The sequence below is a fragment of the Geotrypetes seraphini genome, chromosome 2, assembly GCF_902459505.1.
Source record: "Geotrypetes seraphini chromosome 2, aGeoSer1.1, whole genome shotgun sequence".
Taxonomy (NCBI): Eukaryota; Metazoa; Chordata; class Amphibia; order Gymnophiona; family Dermophiidae; genus Geotrypetes; species Geotrypetes seraphini.
In genome coordinates, this window is record NC_047085.1 from 316518002 (window position 1) to 316535508 (window position 17507).

General features: G+C 45.0%; 1 protein-coding gene across 4 annotated transcripts in view; it reads right to left on the bottom strand.

Moving 5' to 3' along the window:
• Positions 1 to 17507, bottom strand: part of ANO10 (anoctamin 10) — a 392133-nt gene that overhangs the window by 277700 nt on the left and 96926 nt on the right. For all 4 annotated transcript variants that reach the window (XM_033930080.1, XM_033930082.1, XM_033930083.1 and 1 more), the window contains exon 11: positions 15299 to 15427. In XM_033930080.1, coding sequence (XP_033785971.1) covers positions 15299 to 15427 — 129 coding nt within the window. The remainder of the gene's footprint in view (positions 1 to 15298; positions 15428 to 17507) is intronic.

Below are 17507 nucleotides of genomic sequence, written 5' to 3' on the forward strand. Positions count from 1 at the left end.
TACTTAGGTATTTGGTTGAATAAAACACTTGAAGAGACAATGAGAATAAACGAAAAATTTTTATTACAAAAAGTAACAGAGTTATGTGAGCAATGGAATCCTTTACATTTGTCATGGTGGGGAAGAGTTCAAACTGTTAAAATGATGATTTTGCCTGTAGTTTGCTATCAATTGGGAATGATACCAGTGTTTTTTCAGGGGTCTTTTTATAAAAAATTAAATAGTATTCTGGTTAAATTTATTTGGCTGGGTAAAATTGCAAGAGTGGCTCTAGTGTCTTTGCAAAGACCAATTGAGGAGGGTGGGGTAAATTTTCCCAATTTTTATAGGTATCATCAGGCCTATATCATGCGCCAAGGTATGTATTGGGTCCTCCCAGAGCTTTTGGAACAATTACCAGAGTGGTTAAGGGTGGAGAGATCACTTATTTTTCCACTTAGGCTTGATCTTCTGCTTGGTATAAAAGTGCCTAGAATACGTAAAGACAATAGAGTATTAATGGATACTTGGAAAACATTAAGATTTGTAGATAAATTAACTAGTGATTCTATTTTAAAATCGAAACAGCAGACTATTTGGGTAAACTCCAAGATACAAATAGGCGGGTTTAAGATTGTCTGGAATCCTTAACGGAAGTAATTGATAATGGTAAGCTGCTTGATTTTTCACAATTGCAACATAAATATGGTCTGAATAAAAAACAAAGTTATAAGTGGTTGCAATTGAAGCAGGCTATTCAGGTGGGGTTCCCTGAATGGAAATCTTTAAATGATCATTACAGCTTAGAATTCTTATGTTTCCAGGCAGATTTTCTGGGACACCAGGCCGCAAAGTGGTATAAAATGATATCTAATTATTTGAATAAGAAACCAAAAAATGGATTAAGAGATATTTGGAGCATTGAGATTAAGCATCAAATTAATGCATCTCAATGGCCACGTATTTGGTCTTGGAGAATTAAAGGTACGATGTCGGCATCTATTAGGCAAACATGGTTCTTTTTGTTGCATAGAGCATTCTGGACCCCTACTAGATTACAAAAATTAGATTGCTCTAAGTCTAATAGATGCTGGCATTGTAAAATTGAAATTGGAACTTTAGACCATCTTTTATTTTATTGTCCATGTATTCAGGCATTTTGGATATCAATATGGGATCAAGTTAATATATTGATGGAAAATCATGTAGCATTATCCTACGACACAGTGATTTTTGGAATGTGTATGAGGGCCAAAAGTCAAATATCTGCAGCAAACAACAAATTATTGATGATTCTTACTGGAGTGGGAATTCAACAAATAACGACTAATTGGAAAGACTGTTCTAGATTGAATTGTAGTTTTTGGTGGAACTCAGTTTGTCATTTATATAAGATGGAAAGATTTCTTGCCGTACAGAGGGGATATTTTAAAAGGTTTAAGGAGGTGTGGAGGCCATTAATTGAATATTGTAATGATTAAGGGTTATTCTTTTTCCTTAGGGGATAATTTGTAAAAATGGGGGGGAGGGAGAGTCTAAATATGTATATGTTTGGATAAAATATTTTGTTGATAGGGGAGGGGATGGGAGGTGGGTGGAGGGAATTAAAACATGTGTAATATTGCTTAAGAATGTCAAGTGAGTGATGTGAATTACTTGTAATAATATTGTACACTTGTTGAAAGAAATAAAAAGGAATAAAGATGAAAAAAAAAAAAAAAAAAGAAATACAAAGTATCAAAAAATGGTCCAGGCTACAGATTAAAACCTTGTTGCTTATAGCTGTCAGACTCAAATTGTAGCCACTTAAAATGTAACAATTAAAGTAATACTTGATGCTAGTTTAGAGGAGGAAAAGACTTCATTAGCTCAGTGAGACAGCCCTTTAAAGCATAACAGAATTCATGTACTGCTCACATATATAGAGCTATCATTGCTCCTCTGATTTACTTATTCGTATTAATACTCTTTTTACTTTTTTTTTTCTTTTAACCTAATTGGTTGTTATGTGTCCATTAAATGTCCATTTATTTACCCACAAGCCCAAATTCACACTGTAAATATGACTGAAGTTCCCCAAAGCCATATCAAAAAGCTCCACTTCGCTTGAAGTTAACCAGAGAGATTCCGAAGATGAAAACCCATTCAGTAAAACAATAATAATATGAATTCCTCAAGCTCGGAGAGAGAAAGAGATAATGGTTACTGGGCAGACTAGATGGACCATTTGGCATTTATCTGCTGTCATGTTTCTATGTTTCTAAGCTCTAATTTTCTAAGGCTGCCTGAAACAGGTGTAATGTAATGTAATGTAATTTATTTCTTATATACCGCTACATCCGTTAGGTTCTAAGCGGTTTACAGAAAATATACATTAAGATTAGAAATAAGAAAGGTACTTGGAAAATTCCCTTACTGTCCCGAAGGCTCACAATCTAACTAAAGTACCTGGAGGGTAATAGAGAAGTGAAAAGTAGAGTTAGAGGAAAAATAAAAATAAAATAAACATTTTAACAAGACAGCATTGATCTAAATACTTTGGAAGGTAGAAGAGAGGAGAGAAAGGAATAGAAGCAGAAGGGGGAGCCGTTGAACAGTAGAATTCTGGAGAAATTTAAATGATAGAAATAGAACAAAACAAAGACAAAAGGCAAAACAATAGATAAGATTAAAGATAAATCATAAGCTGGAAAGCATTTTTAAAGCAGATATGAATCATACATAAGATGATTTTGCCCGTTTAGGGAGGAGTAGGGCATTCCAAAGGGATGTTGCCAAAAAGAAGAAAGCATTATACCTTGCGGATTTCCTGCTAGCCTTGGAGGGGCCAGGAAGCACCAACCGGAATCATTAATAGGCATTCCTGGGATGGAAAACACGCAGAGTGGAAGTGGTTTTAGCAATTATGACATTATTTCAAGCACCTATATTCACATGATTATACTTGCCTCAGAGCAGGCATAAATGTGTGTGCCTTCTTTCTTTGGGGTAATCTCATAGAAGGGCATAGATTGTCTTTATCAAATTGGCACAAAATTAGTTCCTACGTGCCCCAATATTTATTTATTTATTCAATTTTCTATACCGTTCTCCCAGGGGAGCTCAGAACGGTTTACATGAGTTTATTTGGATACTCAAGCATGTTTCCCTGTTTGTCTCGACGGGCTCACAATCTAATGTACCTGGAGCAATGGGGTGGGGGGGGGATTAAGTAACTTGCCCAGGGTCACAAGGAGCAGCGTGGGTTTGAACCCACAACCTCAGGGTGCTGAGGCTGTAGCTTTAACCACTGCGCCACACTTGCCCCCATAGGAATTCTATGAGCATTGGAGCTGTTACCGCCACGGCCAGTGCTAAAAACCGTGCTACGGTTTTATAAAAGAAGCGGGGGGGGGGGGGATATGTGTGTATCCACTTATTTAATAAAATCTACATGCATCCCACAACTCTATCCCCTGGAGAGAACATAAGAACATAAGAATTGCCACTGCTGACCAGTGGTCCATCATGCCCAGCAGTTCGCTCATGTGGCGGCTCTCTGGTCTAAGGCCAGCACCCTAACTGAGACTAGCCCTACCAGCGTACGTTCTGGTTCAACAGGAACTTGTCTAACTTTGTCTTGAATCCCTGGAGGGTGTTTTCCCCTATAACAGACTCTGGAAGAGCGTTCCAGTTTTCTACCACTCTCTGGGTGAAGAAGAACTTCCTTACGTTTGTACGGAATCTATCCCCTTTCAACTTTAGAGAGTGCTCTCTTGTTCTCCCTATCTAGTTGGCTCACATACACTCAGCCATCTATTTAGTTTTATAACAGCCATGTATGTAAAACATGCTTTACACATGGAAAATGTTTTCTAACATTACCACTTGTATAAAGCAGTGGTGAGAATCCATGTCATTCAAGCTGTGCCTTTTCCTCTCCCTAAGCCTCCGTTGCACACACTGGAACTGCATATGGGACCATCTGCCAATGGGATGAACTTTTCCTACAAAATCTGTGCTGTGATGCTCTCAACAAACACAATTTATTTAAGACTGTGTATTCTTGGGGGGGTCACGTGATGTCGAGCTGCTGAGCAGACGTCGGTGGGGTTAGCTCCCGATCCCATTCCCACCATCGACGATTTTTGACCCCGGAACGCCGCGATTTCGCCGCAGATTTTGGCGCTGGAGGTGGTGTGACTCTCTCCCAGTGTTTTCCTGCCATCGGGGCTTTATGACCAGCAAGCTGCCGCGCCGGGAGAGGGATCGCGGTCGCGCGGGTGAGTCCAAGATGGCCGACCGCGAGTCTCCTCCGCCGCTCCCGGCGCCGACCGCGTGGGTGTCTGAAATAGTGGCCGAAGTGAAACTGCTGCTGGAGGGATCCCTGACCACGAAACTGCAACCGATTGGAGACAAATTAGATTCTGTGGACACTCGGCTGGAGACGCTGCAGGGAGAGTTTTCCTCCTATCAGCAGCGTCTCACCACGTTGGAGGATAGAGTTCAACAACGTGAAGGGGACCATCAACAACTTCGAGCTCAGCTGGCCGCTATGGAAGCAAAGGTGGAGGACCTTGAGAATAGGTCCCGTCGGGGGAATCTGCGACTGGTAGGCTTACCTGAATCAGTGAAGGATGGCGAGCTCCATTCCTTTCTGGAATCTTGGCTGCAGCGCTCTTTAACCTTATCTGAAGCACATGGTCCCCTGAGAATTGAACGCGCTCATCGTTTGGGCCCGCTGGGAGCACCAGGCTCGCGAGCTCGAACTGTCATCCTTAAGTTGTTGAACTCTGCCCATAAACAAGAGATTCTGCGAGCCATTCGCACCTCGGGCCCTCTGCTGTATGACAACTCCAGGGTGTTATGTTTCCAGGACTATTCCCCAGCTCTACAAGCCAAACGGAAGGAGTTTACTACCATCTGCTCCCAGCTGTTTCAGATGAAAATATCTTTTGCCTTGCTGTATCCTGCACGTCTGCGGATCCGACATGCTGGTCAGACTCACTTCTTTGTGGTGGCGGCTGAGGCGCTTCGCTTCGTGCAATCCTTGCAGGCCCCAGACCCTGCTCCTTGATAGCCCATTGGTTCTTTTCAGCTGGAGTTCCACTGATCGTTATATGCCTCCTCTGTCTGATGTGTCCTGGAAGCCTTGATGCCAGATGGCCAGCTCCCGTGGTGGTCTGCTCTGGGCAGTACTTATTTTGAGGGCTGGCGGACCTTGATGTGGTGCAGGCATGATGGACCGATCTGGACTTCCTTCGGACAATATTTTTCTTATCCTGCCTGGAATGTGTGGATGATTGGGAGGGGAGTGCATGTTTCGTTTGAGTTGGATGGAGTGTTTTGTATATAGGGAGCGCTTCTCCCTTCCCGAGTGACTGTATGATTGAGGGATTAGCGTGGCTGGGTAAGACGGGGAGGGAATATTTGAGTGTTGGGTAGTGGGGGTTGATGGTACCTATGGTGGCTCCGTTGAGCATTTGCTTGTTGATTTCTATTGCATTGTTTCCTGATTGGTGGTTGCCCAAATTTAATGCCTAGTCTGTTATGGGGCATCGGGCGGGCGAGGGGTGGTTGGGATTGTTTCTGTGTTGTTTGGGGTGGATACTGGGGTGCATTGCATTTTTTTTTTTTTTTTTTGACTGCCTATGGCTAGGGTTGCTTTGACTCGGCGAGGGTTGTTTCTTGAACATATGGTTTGCTAGGGGGGGGGGTTGGGAGCTACTTCACAGGGCCCTTGGACCACTAGTGGGTCACAAGAGGGATGGGGGGGGGATGGTGGGAGGACGGGGTGGGTGGGTGGGTGGGTATGTGGGGTTTTCTTTTTGTTTTTCTCTTTCTACTTCTTTTTTTTATTTTCTTTTTCTCTTTTTTCTTCCCTTTTCTTTTGTTTATTTTTGTGTGTTCCTGGTGCCCTACAGTTGGCCTTTTGTCTGGTGGTGGAAGCTCGGGTCTGGATTGAGGTCCTGGGAGCTGGTCGCTGGCTGGGACGGCCTTGCTCTCGGTTCTCTTTTTGGATTTTTGCCTGTCCTTTGTCTTTCTAATTTCATTTATGAAGCCTCTTAGATGTATTTCCTGGAATATAAATGGGGTCACTTCACCTATTAAACGACAAAAAATTTTGAGAGCCTTGAACCGTCAGAGAGCTGATCTTGTCTTCTTGCAGGAGACGCATTTGTCAGCGGCAGAGCATGCAAAACTCCAGACTTGGTGGGTTGGTCAACATTTGGGCGCACCGGCGAACAACCGTAAGGCGGGAGTTCTGATTTTGATTCGGAAGGGGTTGCCCTTTGTCCTTCAACAGCAGTGGGTGGATCCTGGGGGACGGTATATCATTGCTAAGGCGCTTCTTCATCGTCAGCCTGTGATTCTTTGTAATGTTTACGCTCCTAACAGCTATGACTCTCGGTTTTTCTCCTCGCTTATTCGCCTTCTTGGTCAACATTCGGATATTCCTTTATTGGTGGGAGGGGACTTCAATTGCGTTCATGACCCTTTGTTGGATAAATCACTTCCTACTCCCCAAGACAGGGTGCATCCTACTAGGGGTATTTCTTTACTTTGCTCATCATTGGATGTTCTTGATGTCTGGCGGACGCTTCATCCAGGTGAGCGTGATTATACTCACATTTCTAGGGCTCATGCCTCTTTATCCCGGATTGATTACTGGTTGACTTCTAGCTCTTTGTTTTCTCAGATTGAGTCGGCCACGATTGGTTCCTTTGATGTCTCTGATCACACCATGATTTTGTTGACCTTGCATTTGGATGTCTCTTCCCCGGGCTCCTTCCGCTGGCGATTTCCGCTCCGTTTGTATAAGGATCCGAAGTTTCAGGAGTTTCTGCTTCGGAAATGGTCTGACTATCAACATCATAATATGGAACATCGGGCTGACTCTACTCTCTTCTGGGAGGCTGCGAAAGCGGTGCTGCGCGGTGAGATCATGTCATATTCCAGCCATCAAAGACGTGCTCGAGATAGGGAGATTTTACACTTGGAACGTAGGGTAGGTGACCTACGTCGGCTTTACGGTCATTCTCACACTTCCTCTTTGCGTTCTCAGCTCTTGGCCTCCCAGTGCAAGCTTCAGGAATTGTTGCATGCTAGAACGGTCAAGTCGCTTGCTTATTATAGGTATCAACTTTTTCGCCATGGGAACCAACGTGGGACGCTCTTGGCAGGGGTGGTCCGTCGGTCAGCGGGTCGTACTCCTGTCCTCCAACTTCGCTCAGATGGGGGGGCCATGGTCCGGACGGATGCCGAGATCAACGCGGTGTTCTATGACTACTATAGACAACTTTATTCACAACAATCTGATTTAATGGATGGCACGGCCTATTTAGATGGCCTTTCCCTTCCGGGCCTGTCTGCTCAGGCAGTGCTGCGTCTTAATGCCCCTATCACGGCTGAGGAGGTAGCAGGAGTAATACAGAATGGGTCGTTGCTGAAGGCCCCCGGGCCGGATGGTTTCCGGATGGAATTCTATAAACTCCTCCATCCCACCATAGCACCAGTACTGGCTGAGACCTTCACGGCCGCTGTCCAGCGGGGCACCCTTCCGGATTCTCTCTCCTCTGCTCAAATAATCGTGCTGTTGAAGCCTAATAGGGATGCTGCCCTTTCTTCTTCTTACCGTCCTATCTCACTGTTGAATGTGGAGGCCAAGATGTTTGCCAAGGTTTTGGCTAATCGATTGGCTTGTGTTCTTCCTGATTTGATTGCTTCCCCTCAGGTGGGATTTGTGCAGGGGCGTACTAGTGTGAAAAACATTAGATCCATATTGGCTTCCTTGGAATTTGTGGAGAGGACCCGGCTTCCTTCCCTATTGGTCAGCTTTGACGCGGAAAAAGCCTTTGACCGTGTTTCTTGGAACTTTTATTTGCGGTCTTAACTCGGTATGGCATAACAGGGTTTTTTCAGGATGCGATTCGGGTGCTTTATCATTCACCCACAGCCTTCGTTTGGGTCAATGACCATAGTTCTCCTCTGTTCCCCATCCGTCGTGGTACGCGTCAGGGCTGTCCCCTTTCTCCATTGCTCTTTGCTCTGTCGTTAGACCCCTTGATCCGTGATATTCAGCTTAATAGAGCTATTTCAGGCATTCGAATTGGTTCTTCCGAATTCAAGATCTCAGCTTTTGCGGATGATCTCTTGGTTCATATTTCAGATCCCATTGTATCTCTTTCCAATCTGATGGCCACTTTTCAGGAATATGGCGATTATTCTGGTTTTAAGCTTAATCTTGACAAATCTTTAGCGTTGGCCACGTCCTCGTCGTTACGGGACTCTTGGCCTGGGCCCTTCCCGCTTCAATGGGCTTCCTCTTCGTTTCGTTACTTAGGGATCTTGTTGACGCCTTGCACTTCGACGTTATATCGCGTCAACATTGATTCTTTGTTCTGTTCCTCGACTGCGTGTTTTGCTCGTTGGTCTCCTCTTCCACTGTCTTTATTAGGCAGGATCCATTTGTTTAACATGATCCTTTTTCCAAAATGGCTTTATACTTTGCAATTACTTCCTTTGTGGCTTCTGAAACGGGACATTACTAAATTGCATTCTATGCTTTCTAGATTCTGCTGGGGGGGTCGACGACCACGGGTGGCGTTGCGTTACCTGTTTGGCTCGTGGGGAAGCGGGGGACTGGGGTTACCGCAGTTCCGGTTATACAATGCGGCCTGTTTGTTGCGTTACCTGGGGGAGTGGCTTTCGGATCGCCAGGATTTTACTCCGAAACCTTATGAGAAGGATTTTTTTGCCCCTTGGCATATTTTGTCCTTGGTGCAGTCGCCTCGTTCTGCCTTACCGGTGCCATTTAGGGGAAGTGTGTTGTTACACTCTCTACGCATCATCTGGTCTTATGTATTGCATTCCTGGAAGGGTACTCCCTCGACTACCAGATACTTACCTATTCAGGGGAATCTGCAATTTAGCCCTGGTAGAGAGAATGCTTGTTTTCGTAAACTGGCATCTCGGGATTATACGCTGCTTGCTCATGTTCTCCAGGCTGATGGCTCTTTAAAATCTTGGGATGTTCTAGTCCGGTCTGGAATTTTTTCTGAGGGTGACTTTTTTGCGTTTCGGCAACTTCATCATTATATCCAATCTCTCCCCCGAGCCGCTTTGGCGTTTCCGATCGAGGATAGATTTGCGACACTACTGGATCCCTATTTGGAGACTGGGTTTACGGTTTCAGGTCTTTATAAAGATCTCCAGCGTTGGTTAGGTCCGGCTGATCGTGCTGCACTCCAAGCTCGCTGGTGTCAAGATTTGGGGATGGCTCAGGACGCTTTGGATCTCCCTTCCTTAATTTCCAGAATTCCAGGAGTGTCTGTTAATGCAGATCTCCGGGAGTGTCAATTTAGGGTGATTCATCGCGGCTATTTTACGAAAAGTCAGTTATATTATTCAGGTTATACGGATTCTCCGTTGTGTCCCAAGTGTCTCCAGCAACCCCACTCGTTTATTCATGCCTTTTGGTCCTGTGTGAAAATTAAACTCTTCTGGAGACGGGTTTTATCTTATGTGGAGCGCATTTTTGGTAAAGCACTCCCCCTTTCTGCTGCTGGTCTCCTGCTGGATAAATATGAGGCCTTTTGTTTGTCTGATTCGGGTCAGCGGCAGTTTATGAGACGGGTGGGTGTCCTGGGGAAGAAGGTGATTCTGGCTGTTTGGATTGGAGATACCTTGCCCTCCTTTTGGGCTTGGAGGAATCGTTTGCATGCTCTGCTGCTGTTGGAGCGGAAGGATGCGTCTTTTAGCCTGCGAAGAAAACGCCAATTTCTGCGGATCTGGGATTCTTATCTTTTTTCATTAGCACCACGTGCTCGAAGTGACATCCTTAATTTATTGTAATTCTCTCTGGGCCCCGAGCTTGTTGTATTTTTGTGAGGGCACCAGGGCACCTTCTATTTCTTTTCCCCCCCCTTCCCCACCCCCTTTTTTTTTTTTTTTTTCTCTCTTCTCAGTGTTGGAGTTTAACTTTTCTCGCTGGCAGTGGGTTATCTGAGTCCAAGCCTACTGCACTAGGGTTCTGCTATTTGTCAGATCAGGGGGTTTGGGGTGGGGGTGGGGTGGGAGGGGTGTTGAATCCGATCTCTTGTATCTGATTATTCTTTGTAATTGTGATTCGTGCTTGTTGGTTTGTGATTTTGTATATTTTGATAATAAAAATTGATTCAACATAAGACTGTGTATTCTTTCCCGGTATAAGCACCTTCAGTTGATGTTTGACTTAAAAATCAGTGCATTTGCAATTAAAGTAGAACTAACCTATAAATAGAAACAATACACTCATTTAAATCACTGGCAAAACTGATTAACTTTCCTGCATACTAAATCTGCATACTAAATCAGTATACTTGAGTGCCACCGAACCAACTAAATGCCGTTTTTATACGCTGTATTTTTGCATTACTTCCTTTTTTCATACTTTATAAGTGCTAAGAAATTAAAAAGAAAAATGTGTCTGCTTAAATATTTCTGTGTGACATTCACATCACAGGCAGGAAGTAATGAACAACAACAATATAACAGTAAAAGCAGCATCTGAAGCAGTGGAGCTACCATGGCTGCTCAGGCCCTGGCAACCCGACGCATGGCATGTACACCCAGTAGAGTATTCAAGTGCACTCCTTTTGCTGATGTTATCACCCCTAGACTTTTTAGCCTCCTGTTTCTGTGACACCAGATGCCAGCAGGTGCTCAGGACAGGGAAAAGAATTGACTAAATATACACAGTAATAATGAGATCTGAAATATGGAGACACTGGTGTAAATTTTAAGTGGAGACTTTATATATAAGAAGGTAGTTATTTATAAATTTTGAAAAAAAGAAGAAGAAAAAAATGAAAAAAGTTTCTATAAAAAAAATAAGGATATAGTATAGAACATAAGTTCCACCACCAGACCCTGTGGCTAATGATTGGAGCAAGGAGAAATAATACTACGCTGATTTTTTTCAGTTTGTGATAATACAACTTGTGTGTAGGCTCCAATTCTGAGGCCTCTGGAACTAGATGCACTTCTCTGGTTGAGTGGTGTGTTATATATTATATATTGCAGGGAAAAGAATGGACAGACAGCATGGGGCAGGAGAGAAAATGTGGGGGGCAGGGTAGAGGAGCAACTTAAGAGACGGGTAATGCCGCCAGGCAGAAATGAGAACTTTGGACACTGTCACATAGAGACGCAACTTACGAAGGTTCCCCAGAGGAAGATCGGATCGATCAAAATGACTGTACTGGATAATTTGTGAAGTGTCACAGACGTACAAACGGCAGGAAATTTTTTAATTTAGTCAGTGCTGGAGTCCTAGGGGACCGCTAAGATAAGCGCCAGTGCTTTAGTAGCAACACTATTATAGGTTTTTCGCAATTGGGTTGAAAGGTGCGGGGGTTTTTTTGGGGTTGGTTTTTTTTTATTTTTTAAATAGAGCACTACAACTTATTTAAATCTTTACATTAATTATACCCGCAGCTGGATGGAGAAATTGGGCAGATGATTAGAACCTGCTTCGGCAGGATGGGGATCTGGAATGGTTCTATGATCTGATCCAGAATTCACTGCGACGTCCTTTTCCCCCTTTAGATTTACACCTTGATTTTGATGATCATTAAGTGAGTATTTTTGCTGCCTATATTTATAAACGCAAAGAGTTGTGTTCATTGGGATGGTCGTTACCTCCCTTTTTTTCTTTTTAATTCTCATTAATGATGCAACATACCATAACAGATTGACCTGACCCTGCCACCTACCGGCCTCCTTAAAGGCTAGAGTAAAAAAAAAATGAGCTTTTAAACCAGCCTTAAACTTCTGAAAAGAAGATTCCGAGCGCAGAAAGAGTGGAAGGTTATCTACGTAAATCAGTGGTCTCAAACTCGCGGCCCGGGGGCCACATGCGGCCCGCCAGATAATATTTTGAGGCCCTCGGTATGTTTATCATAATCACAAAAGTAAAATAAAACAGTTTCTTGATCATATGTCTCTTTAGCTATAAATTACAATATTATTATTAAAACTTGGCCAAAAGGAAAGATTTATAAACTCTAAAGAGTTTTACCTCATGCACAATTGTCATGTCTTTAATAAGACATTAACTATTTTTTTCTGCGGCCCTCCAAGTACCTATAAATCCAAAATGTGGCCCTGCAAAGGGTTTGAGTTTGAGACCACTGACGTAAATAGAGCTAAAAAGTAAAATGCACTCTTCCTGACAGATTCCCCGTAAGACTGGGAGGCTCTGGGAAGAATTAACTGATGGTCATTCAATGATCGCAAATAGAGCTACCAGATGTCCAGATTTATCTTGACATGTCCCCTTTTCAGAGAGCTTTCCAGGTGTCCGTACACCTTTCTACAATGTGAGGAGTTTGACCAGGTTTTTTGCTCCCCTGGTTCCCCGCTTACCTCCTCCACTGAAATTAAAAATCTTTGGGCCAGCTGGCAGTGTCAATGAGATGAGCCTGCTGCCGCCAGCCTGCCCCAGAAGCCTTCATTCTGCAGCTGCCTTGCACATGCAGGAATAGGAATTTACTGCAGAATGAAGGCTTCCGGGCAGGTCGACAGCAGCAGGCTCACCTTATTGACACTGTAACTCGGCAGAGTGAATTCACGGGTGGACAAAGCCGAAGCAGCCTGTTTAGAGTGCTGCCGGCCCGATGCTGCTTAGGGAGGTATGTAGGGATCACTTGCAGTCAGCGGGGTTCGAATGGGAGGGAGGGAAGAATGAGGGAGGGTGTGGGTGCTCAGGGGGGGGGGTGCTTGCTCAAGGGTTCTGCTGCACAAGTGATGGGAGGGAGGGAAGGGAAGCTGGGCAAGGGTCCTGCTGCACAAGGGATGGGATGGAAGGGAAGCTGGACAAGGGTGCTGCTGCACAAGGGACGGGAGGGAGGGAAGGGAAGCTGGGCAAGGGTCCTGCTGCACAAGGGATGGGATGGAAGGGAAGCTGGACAAGGGTGCTGCTGCACAAGGGACGGGAGGGAGGAAAGAGAAGCTGGGCAAGGGTCCTGCTGCATGAGGGATGGGAGGGAGGGAAGAATAGAAGCTGGGCAAGGGTCCTGCTGCACGAGGGATGGGAGGGAGGGAAGAATAGAAGCTGGGCAAGGGTCCTGCTGCACGAGGGAGGGGAGGAAAGATGCTGCACATGTGGGGTAGAGAAAGGAAAGAGGAAGAATTGGGATGAAGGAGAGGAAGGGAGAGATGATCATGTACATACCCTGAAAATAAGACCTAGTGCGTTTTTTGGGGGCCTAAAATGAATATGACACTGTCTTATTTTCAGAGAAACACGTTATTTGTTTTATCATACAGCATTCTCAATTAAGTTGCTGAAAAATGATAGACTTTTATTTCAAGAATTTAAAAGCAAGAGATTCTTCTTGATCAAGGGTAAAACAAGTCACATTACATAGTCGTTCCAAAAACAAACTTAAAAGCATGCCTCTATCATCAGTGCTGACTTTCAAACCTTAAATTTGGAGCAGAATGTAATTAGGAAAAAGGACTGAGACATAATGCATTATTCCTGCAGGAATACATTTCATGATAACAGAATTACACCTCTACAAGTTAAGGGACTGGCTTTTTCTTTGCCTGAAAAAAGCAGTAGTAAACCTGATCACAGTGTTCATAATACTTTTGCTTAGCTTGAATAAGCAGTTTTTTTTTATTTGGACTATCTACAACGCAAGAGTCAAGTTGTAACAGCAATCTATTCCGATGCCTATCTCTACAACACCTAGCAGCCCTCGAGTCCGCTTAGGCACTGCTAGGTGTGATTCCATAAACGACACCTAATGGGTGATTTAACAACCGCTTGGAGTGATGCCTACAAGTTAAGTGTTGTTAGGCGCTGTTTATGAAATCAGGCCCATGGTGATTTTACAGATCAGTCAAGAAGTTTTGTCCATGGGCTGAGAGGTATTTTCTTAGACTTTTTCTAGCTGTCTGATAAAGTTGTCCATTTCTAGATATATCTTATTTGACCCTAAGCATCTTATATCTTATATATATATATATTCTGAGCAAAGCAGTGCAATTTCCTGAGACAGGTGGGGGTGACCATAAGGCCACTAGATTTGTGATGATCTGAATTCAGATGCTTTGACGTTTATGGAGGATTTTTTTCTTTAGTATTTTTCTTCTGCAGTCCATGATTCCCCTACTTCCTGACTAGTTCTTTAACATTATAGGCCCCATACGTGGTTCTAGTAGTAGTAATATTATTTCCTTGTTCATTTTTTGTAAGAGTAATCATATTTTCTGCGTGAGTGGTTACTTATGTTGTTAAATGGATAAATAAAAAGTAAATGAAAAACAACAATAAAAACGTGTATAATAGTACTGAATGTCTTAAAACATGGAAGAGGGGAAGCATTCTTTGTGCTTTGTACATGAAGTGCTCAACCTACAATTATAATTGTATATCTCAAAGTAAAAAGTCTAATTTTACTTAATTCAGAAACAATCTTTTTTAAATTATAAGGTAGAATTCATTTACATCTCATAAGACCAGACAACATATGAAAATTAAACCACTGAAAAGGAAAAAAAACAAATCTCTACATAACTAGAAATATCATCATAGGAATAAAAAGATTAAATTCAACAAAACAAAACAAAAAAAACCCAATGAATAAACTTGTTTAATCTTTAGCTTTTCAGACATTTCCAGTCTCCTTAAGTACTCTTCTGGTTATTTTGTCTATAAATAAAAATCAAACTCTTTATCCCTCCCTACCTCTTTGCTATGTTGAACTAGATATGGGTCAGCTGATTGCGAGTTTCTATACCGATACCATGATAATTATATATAAACCATGGAAATGCACATTCACTCAACACCAGGGGTCCCCAACCCTATCCTAGAGGACCACCAGGCCAATCGGGTTTTCAGACTAGCCCTAATGAATATGCATGAGAGAGATTTTCACACAATGGAAGTGACAGGCAAGCAAATCTGCTCCATGAAAACCCGATTGGCCTGGTGGTCCTCCAGGATAGGGTTGGGGACCCCTGGTGTCGAGTGAATGTGCAGCTCCATGGTTTATATATAATTATCATAGTATCGGTATAGAAAACTCGCAAGCAGCTGACCCATATCTAGTTCAACCCGATTGGCCTGGTGGTCCTCCAGGACAGGGTTGGGGACCACTTCTCTACACAGATCAGACCTCACAATAAACAAACCTCCAAAAGGTCATCCTTGTACGTGACCAACAGCTTGGCGTAAACAGGGTGAGCTCACCCATTCCAAAACATTACGCACCCCCCTCCTCCTTTACTACTGTGCTACAGTTCCTCCAGGTCTAGGTGACAGCACACATGCATTTCATTTTACCTCTACTGCCACCACAATCAGGATGAGATCAGTCTTTGAGTCCTGGAAGAGAGAATTCACTTGTGGCGACATGCCAATTAGAGCGCAGTTGGTGACCACCGATATAACACTCATGGTTTCAAAAGCCAGCTGGAAAAGGGCACAAAACATGAAATATGATTAGCATGGTCATACCCCACTGTGAATCTCTATTTCTAATGAACAATGCTGCAAAATTACTGATGCTACACGCAGACAAGATTAAGGGCCTGATTTACAAAGCCGCACGGGGCCGTTACCGTGCAGCAGCCGCTAGTGCGGCTTTGTAAAACAGGCCCTAAAACTCAGCTTCAGGTATTTCAGCTTCCAACTATGACAAATTAGCATTTGCATGGTTTCTATATGGGGGAGGGTACTAACTTGCAGGAAAAAAAATCCAACAACTGTACTGTATATGCAGTAGAAAAATAGGATCTGGATTTAGTTCATACATTTTCATTTCTAGCTCAAGGGATTTTACATTCTGATACAGTCAGTGGCGTACTAAGGGGGGGGCAGGAGGGGCGGTCCGCCCCGGGTGCCAGCCATGAGGGGGTGTTCCCGGCCTTGCCGTTCATTCCCCCCCCACCACCCCCGAAGGACCGCTCGCCCCACTGACCTTCCTGCACCACCTGTGAAGCAGCCCGCAGCAGGATCGCGACTTCAGCGATACCTGAACTGCTTGGGCGCTGCTTCCTGCGCCGCGGTCCCGCCCCTCCTCTGACGTCAGAGGAGGGGCGGGAACGCGGCGCAGGAAGCAGCGCCTAAGCTGCGCAGAGATCGCTGACGTCGGGATCCTGCTGCGGCTGCTTCATAGGTGGTGCAGGAAGGTCAGTGGGGCGAGCGGTCCTTCGGGGGGGGGGGGGGACTGAACGGCAAGGCCGGGAGCATAGGTAGTGCTGCTTCATAGTGGTGCGGGAAGGCCAGGGGCGAGCGGTCCTTCGGGGTGGGGCGGGCGGGCAGGCAGGCAGGCTTTCAAGGAGGAGGGGGGTGACAGACAGGCAGGAAGGCCTTCAAGGGGGGGGGGACAGGCAGGCCTTCAAGGGGAGGACAGGCCTTTGGGGGTGTGTGCAGACCTTCAAGGGGGGGACAGGTCTACAAGGGGGTGGGACAGGCCTTCAAGGGGGGAACAGGCCTTGGGGGGGTGCAGGCCTTCGGGGGGGGGTGCAGGCCTTCAAGGGGGGGGACAGGCCTTCAAGGGGGGGACAGGAAGGCAGGCCTTCAAGGGGGGACAGGCCTACAAGGGGGGGAGGACAGGCCTTCAGGGGGGTGCAGACCTTCAAGGGGGGGACAGGCCTTCAAGGGGGGGGACAGGCAGGCAGGCTTTCAAGGGGGGGACAGGCCTTCGGGGGGGTGGTGCAGACCTTCAAGGGGGGGGACAGGCCTTCAAGGGGGGGACAGGCAGGCAGGCCTTCAAGGGGGGGACAGGCCTACAAGGGGGGGGACAGGTCTTCAAGGAGGTGGGACAGCCTTCAAGGGGGGTGCAGGCCTTCAAGGGGGGACAGGCAGACCTTTAAGGGGGGACAGGCCTTTGGGGGGGACCCTGGTTTAGAAGTACACGGAGGGAAGGGGGTGTTCAAAGAGACGTGCATATGCCAAACTTTGGGGGGGAGGAAGAAATAATGGGTCTGAAAATAGAGGAGAGGGAGAGAGATGATGGACCATGGGATTTAGGGAGGGAAGGAACAGAAAGGGAGAGAAATTGGACACAAGGGATGGTGTGGAGGAGGGATAGAGATACTGGATAGGAGGGTAATTGGGAAAAGAAAGGGAGAGATGGTGGACTCGGGTGGTGGGGAAGGAGGGAGAGATGCTGGATAAAAGGGTAGTTAAGAAAAGGTGGATCTGTGGAGGGAGATGAAAAAAAGGAAAGATACCAGACTTCCTGGGGAGGGAAGGGAAATGAAAAGGGAGGACAGAGTTGGCAGATGGATGGTTAGCATGCAGAAAGAAGAAAGAAGGAGACCCCAAGTTATCAGAAGAAAACCAGAGCCTTGGACCAACAAGATTTGAAATATAACCAGACAACAAAAGGTAGAAAAATTAATTTTATTTTCTGTTTTGTGATTATAATATGTCAGATTTGAAATGTGTATCCTGCCAGAGCTGGTGTTGGACTGCAAACGTGAGCTAGGATTTAACAGAGAGAGGAAAAGTCCTTTTTGTTTCTTTATTTTATTTACACCACAGC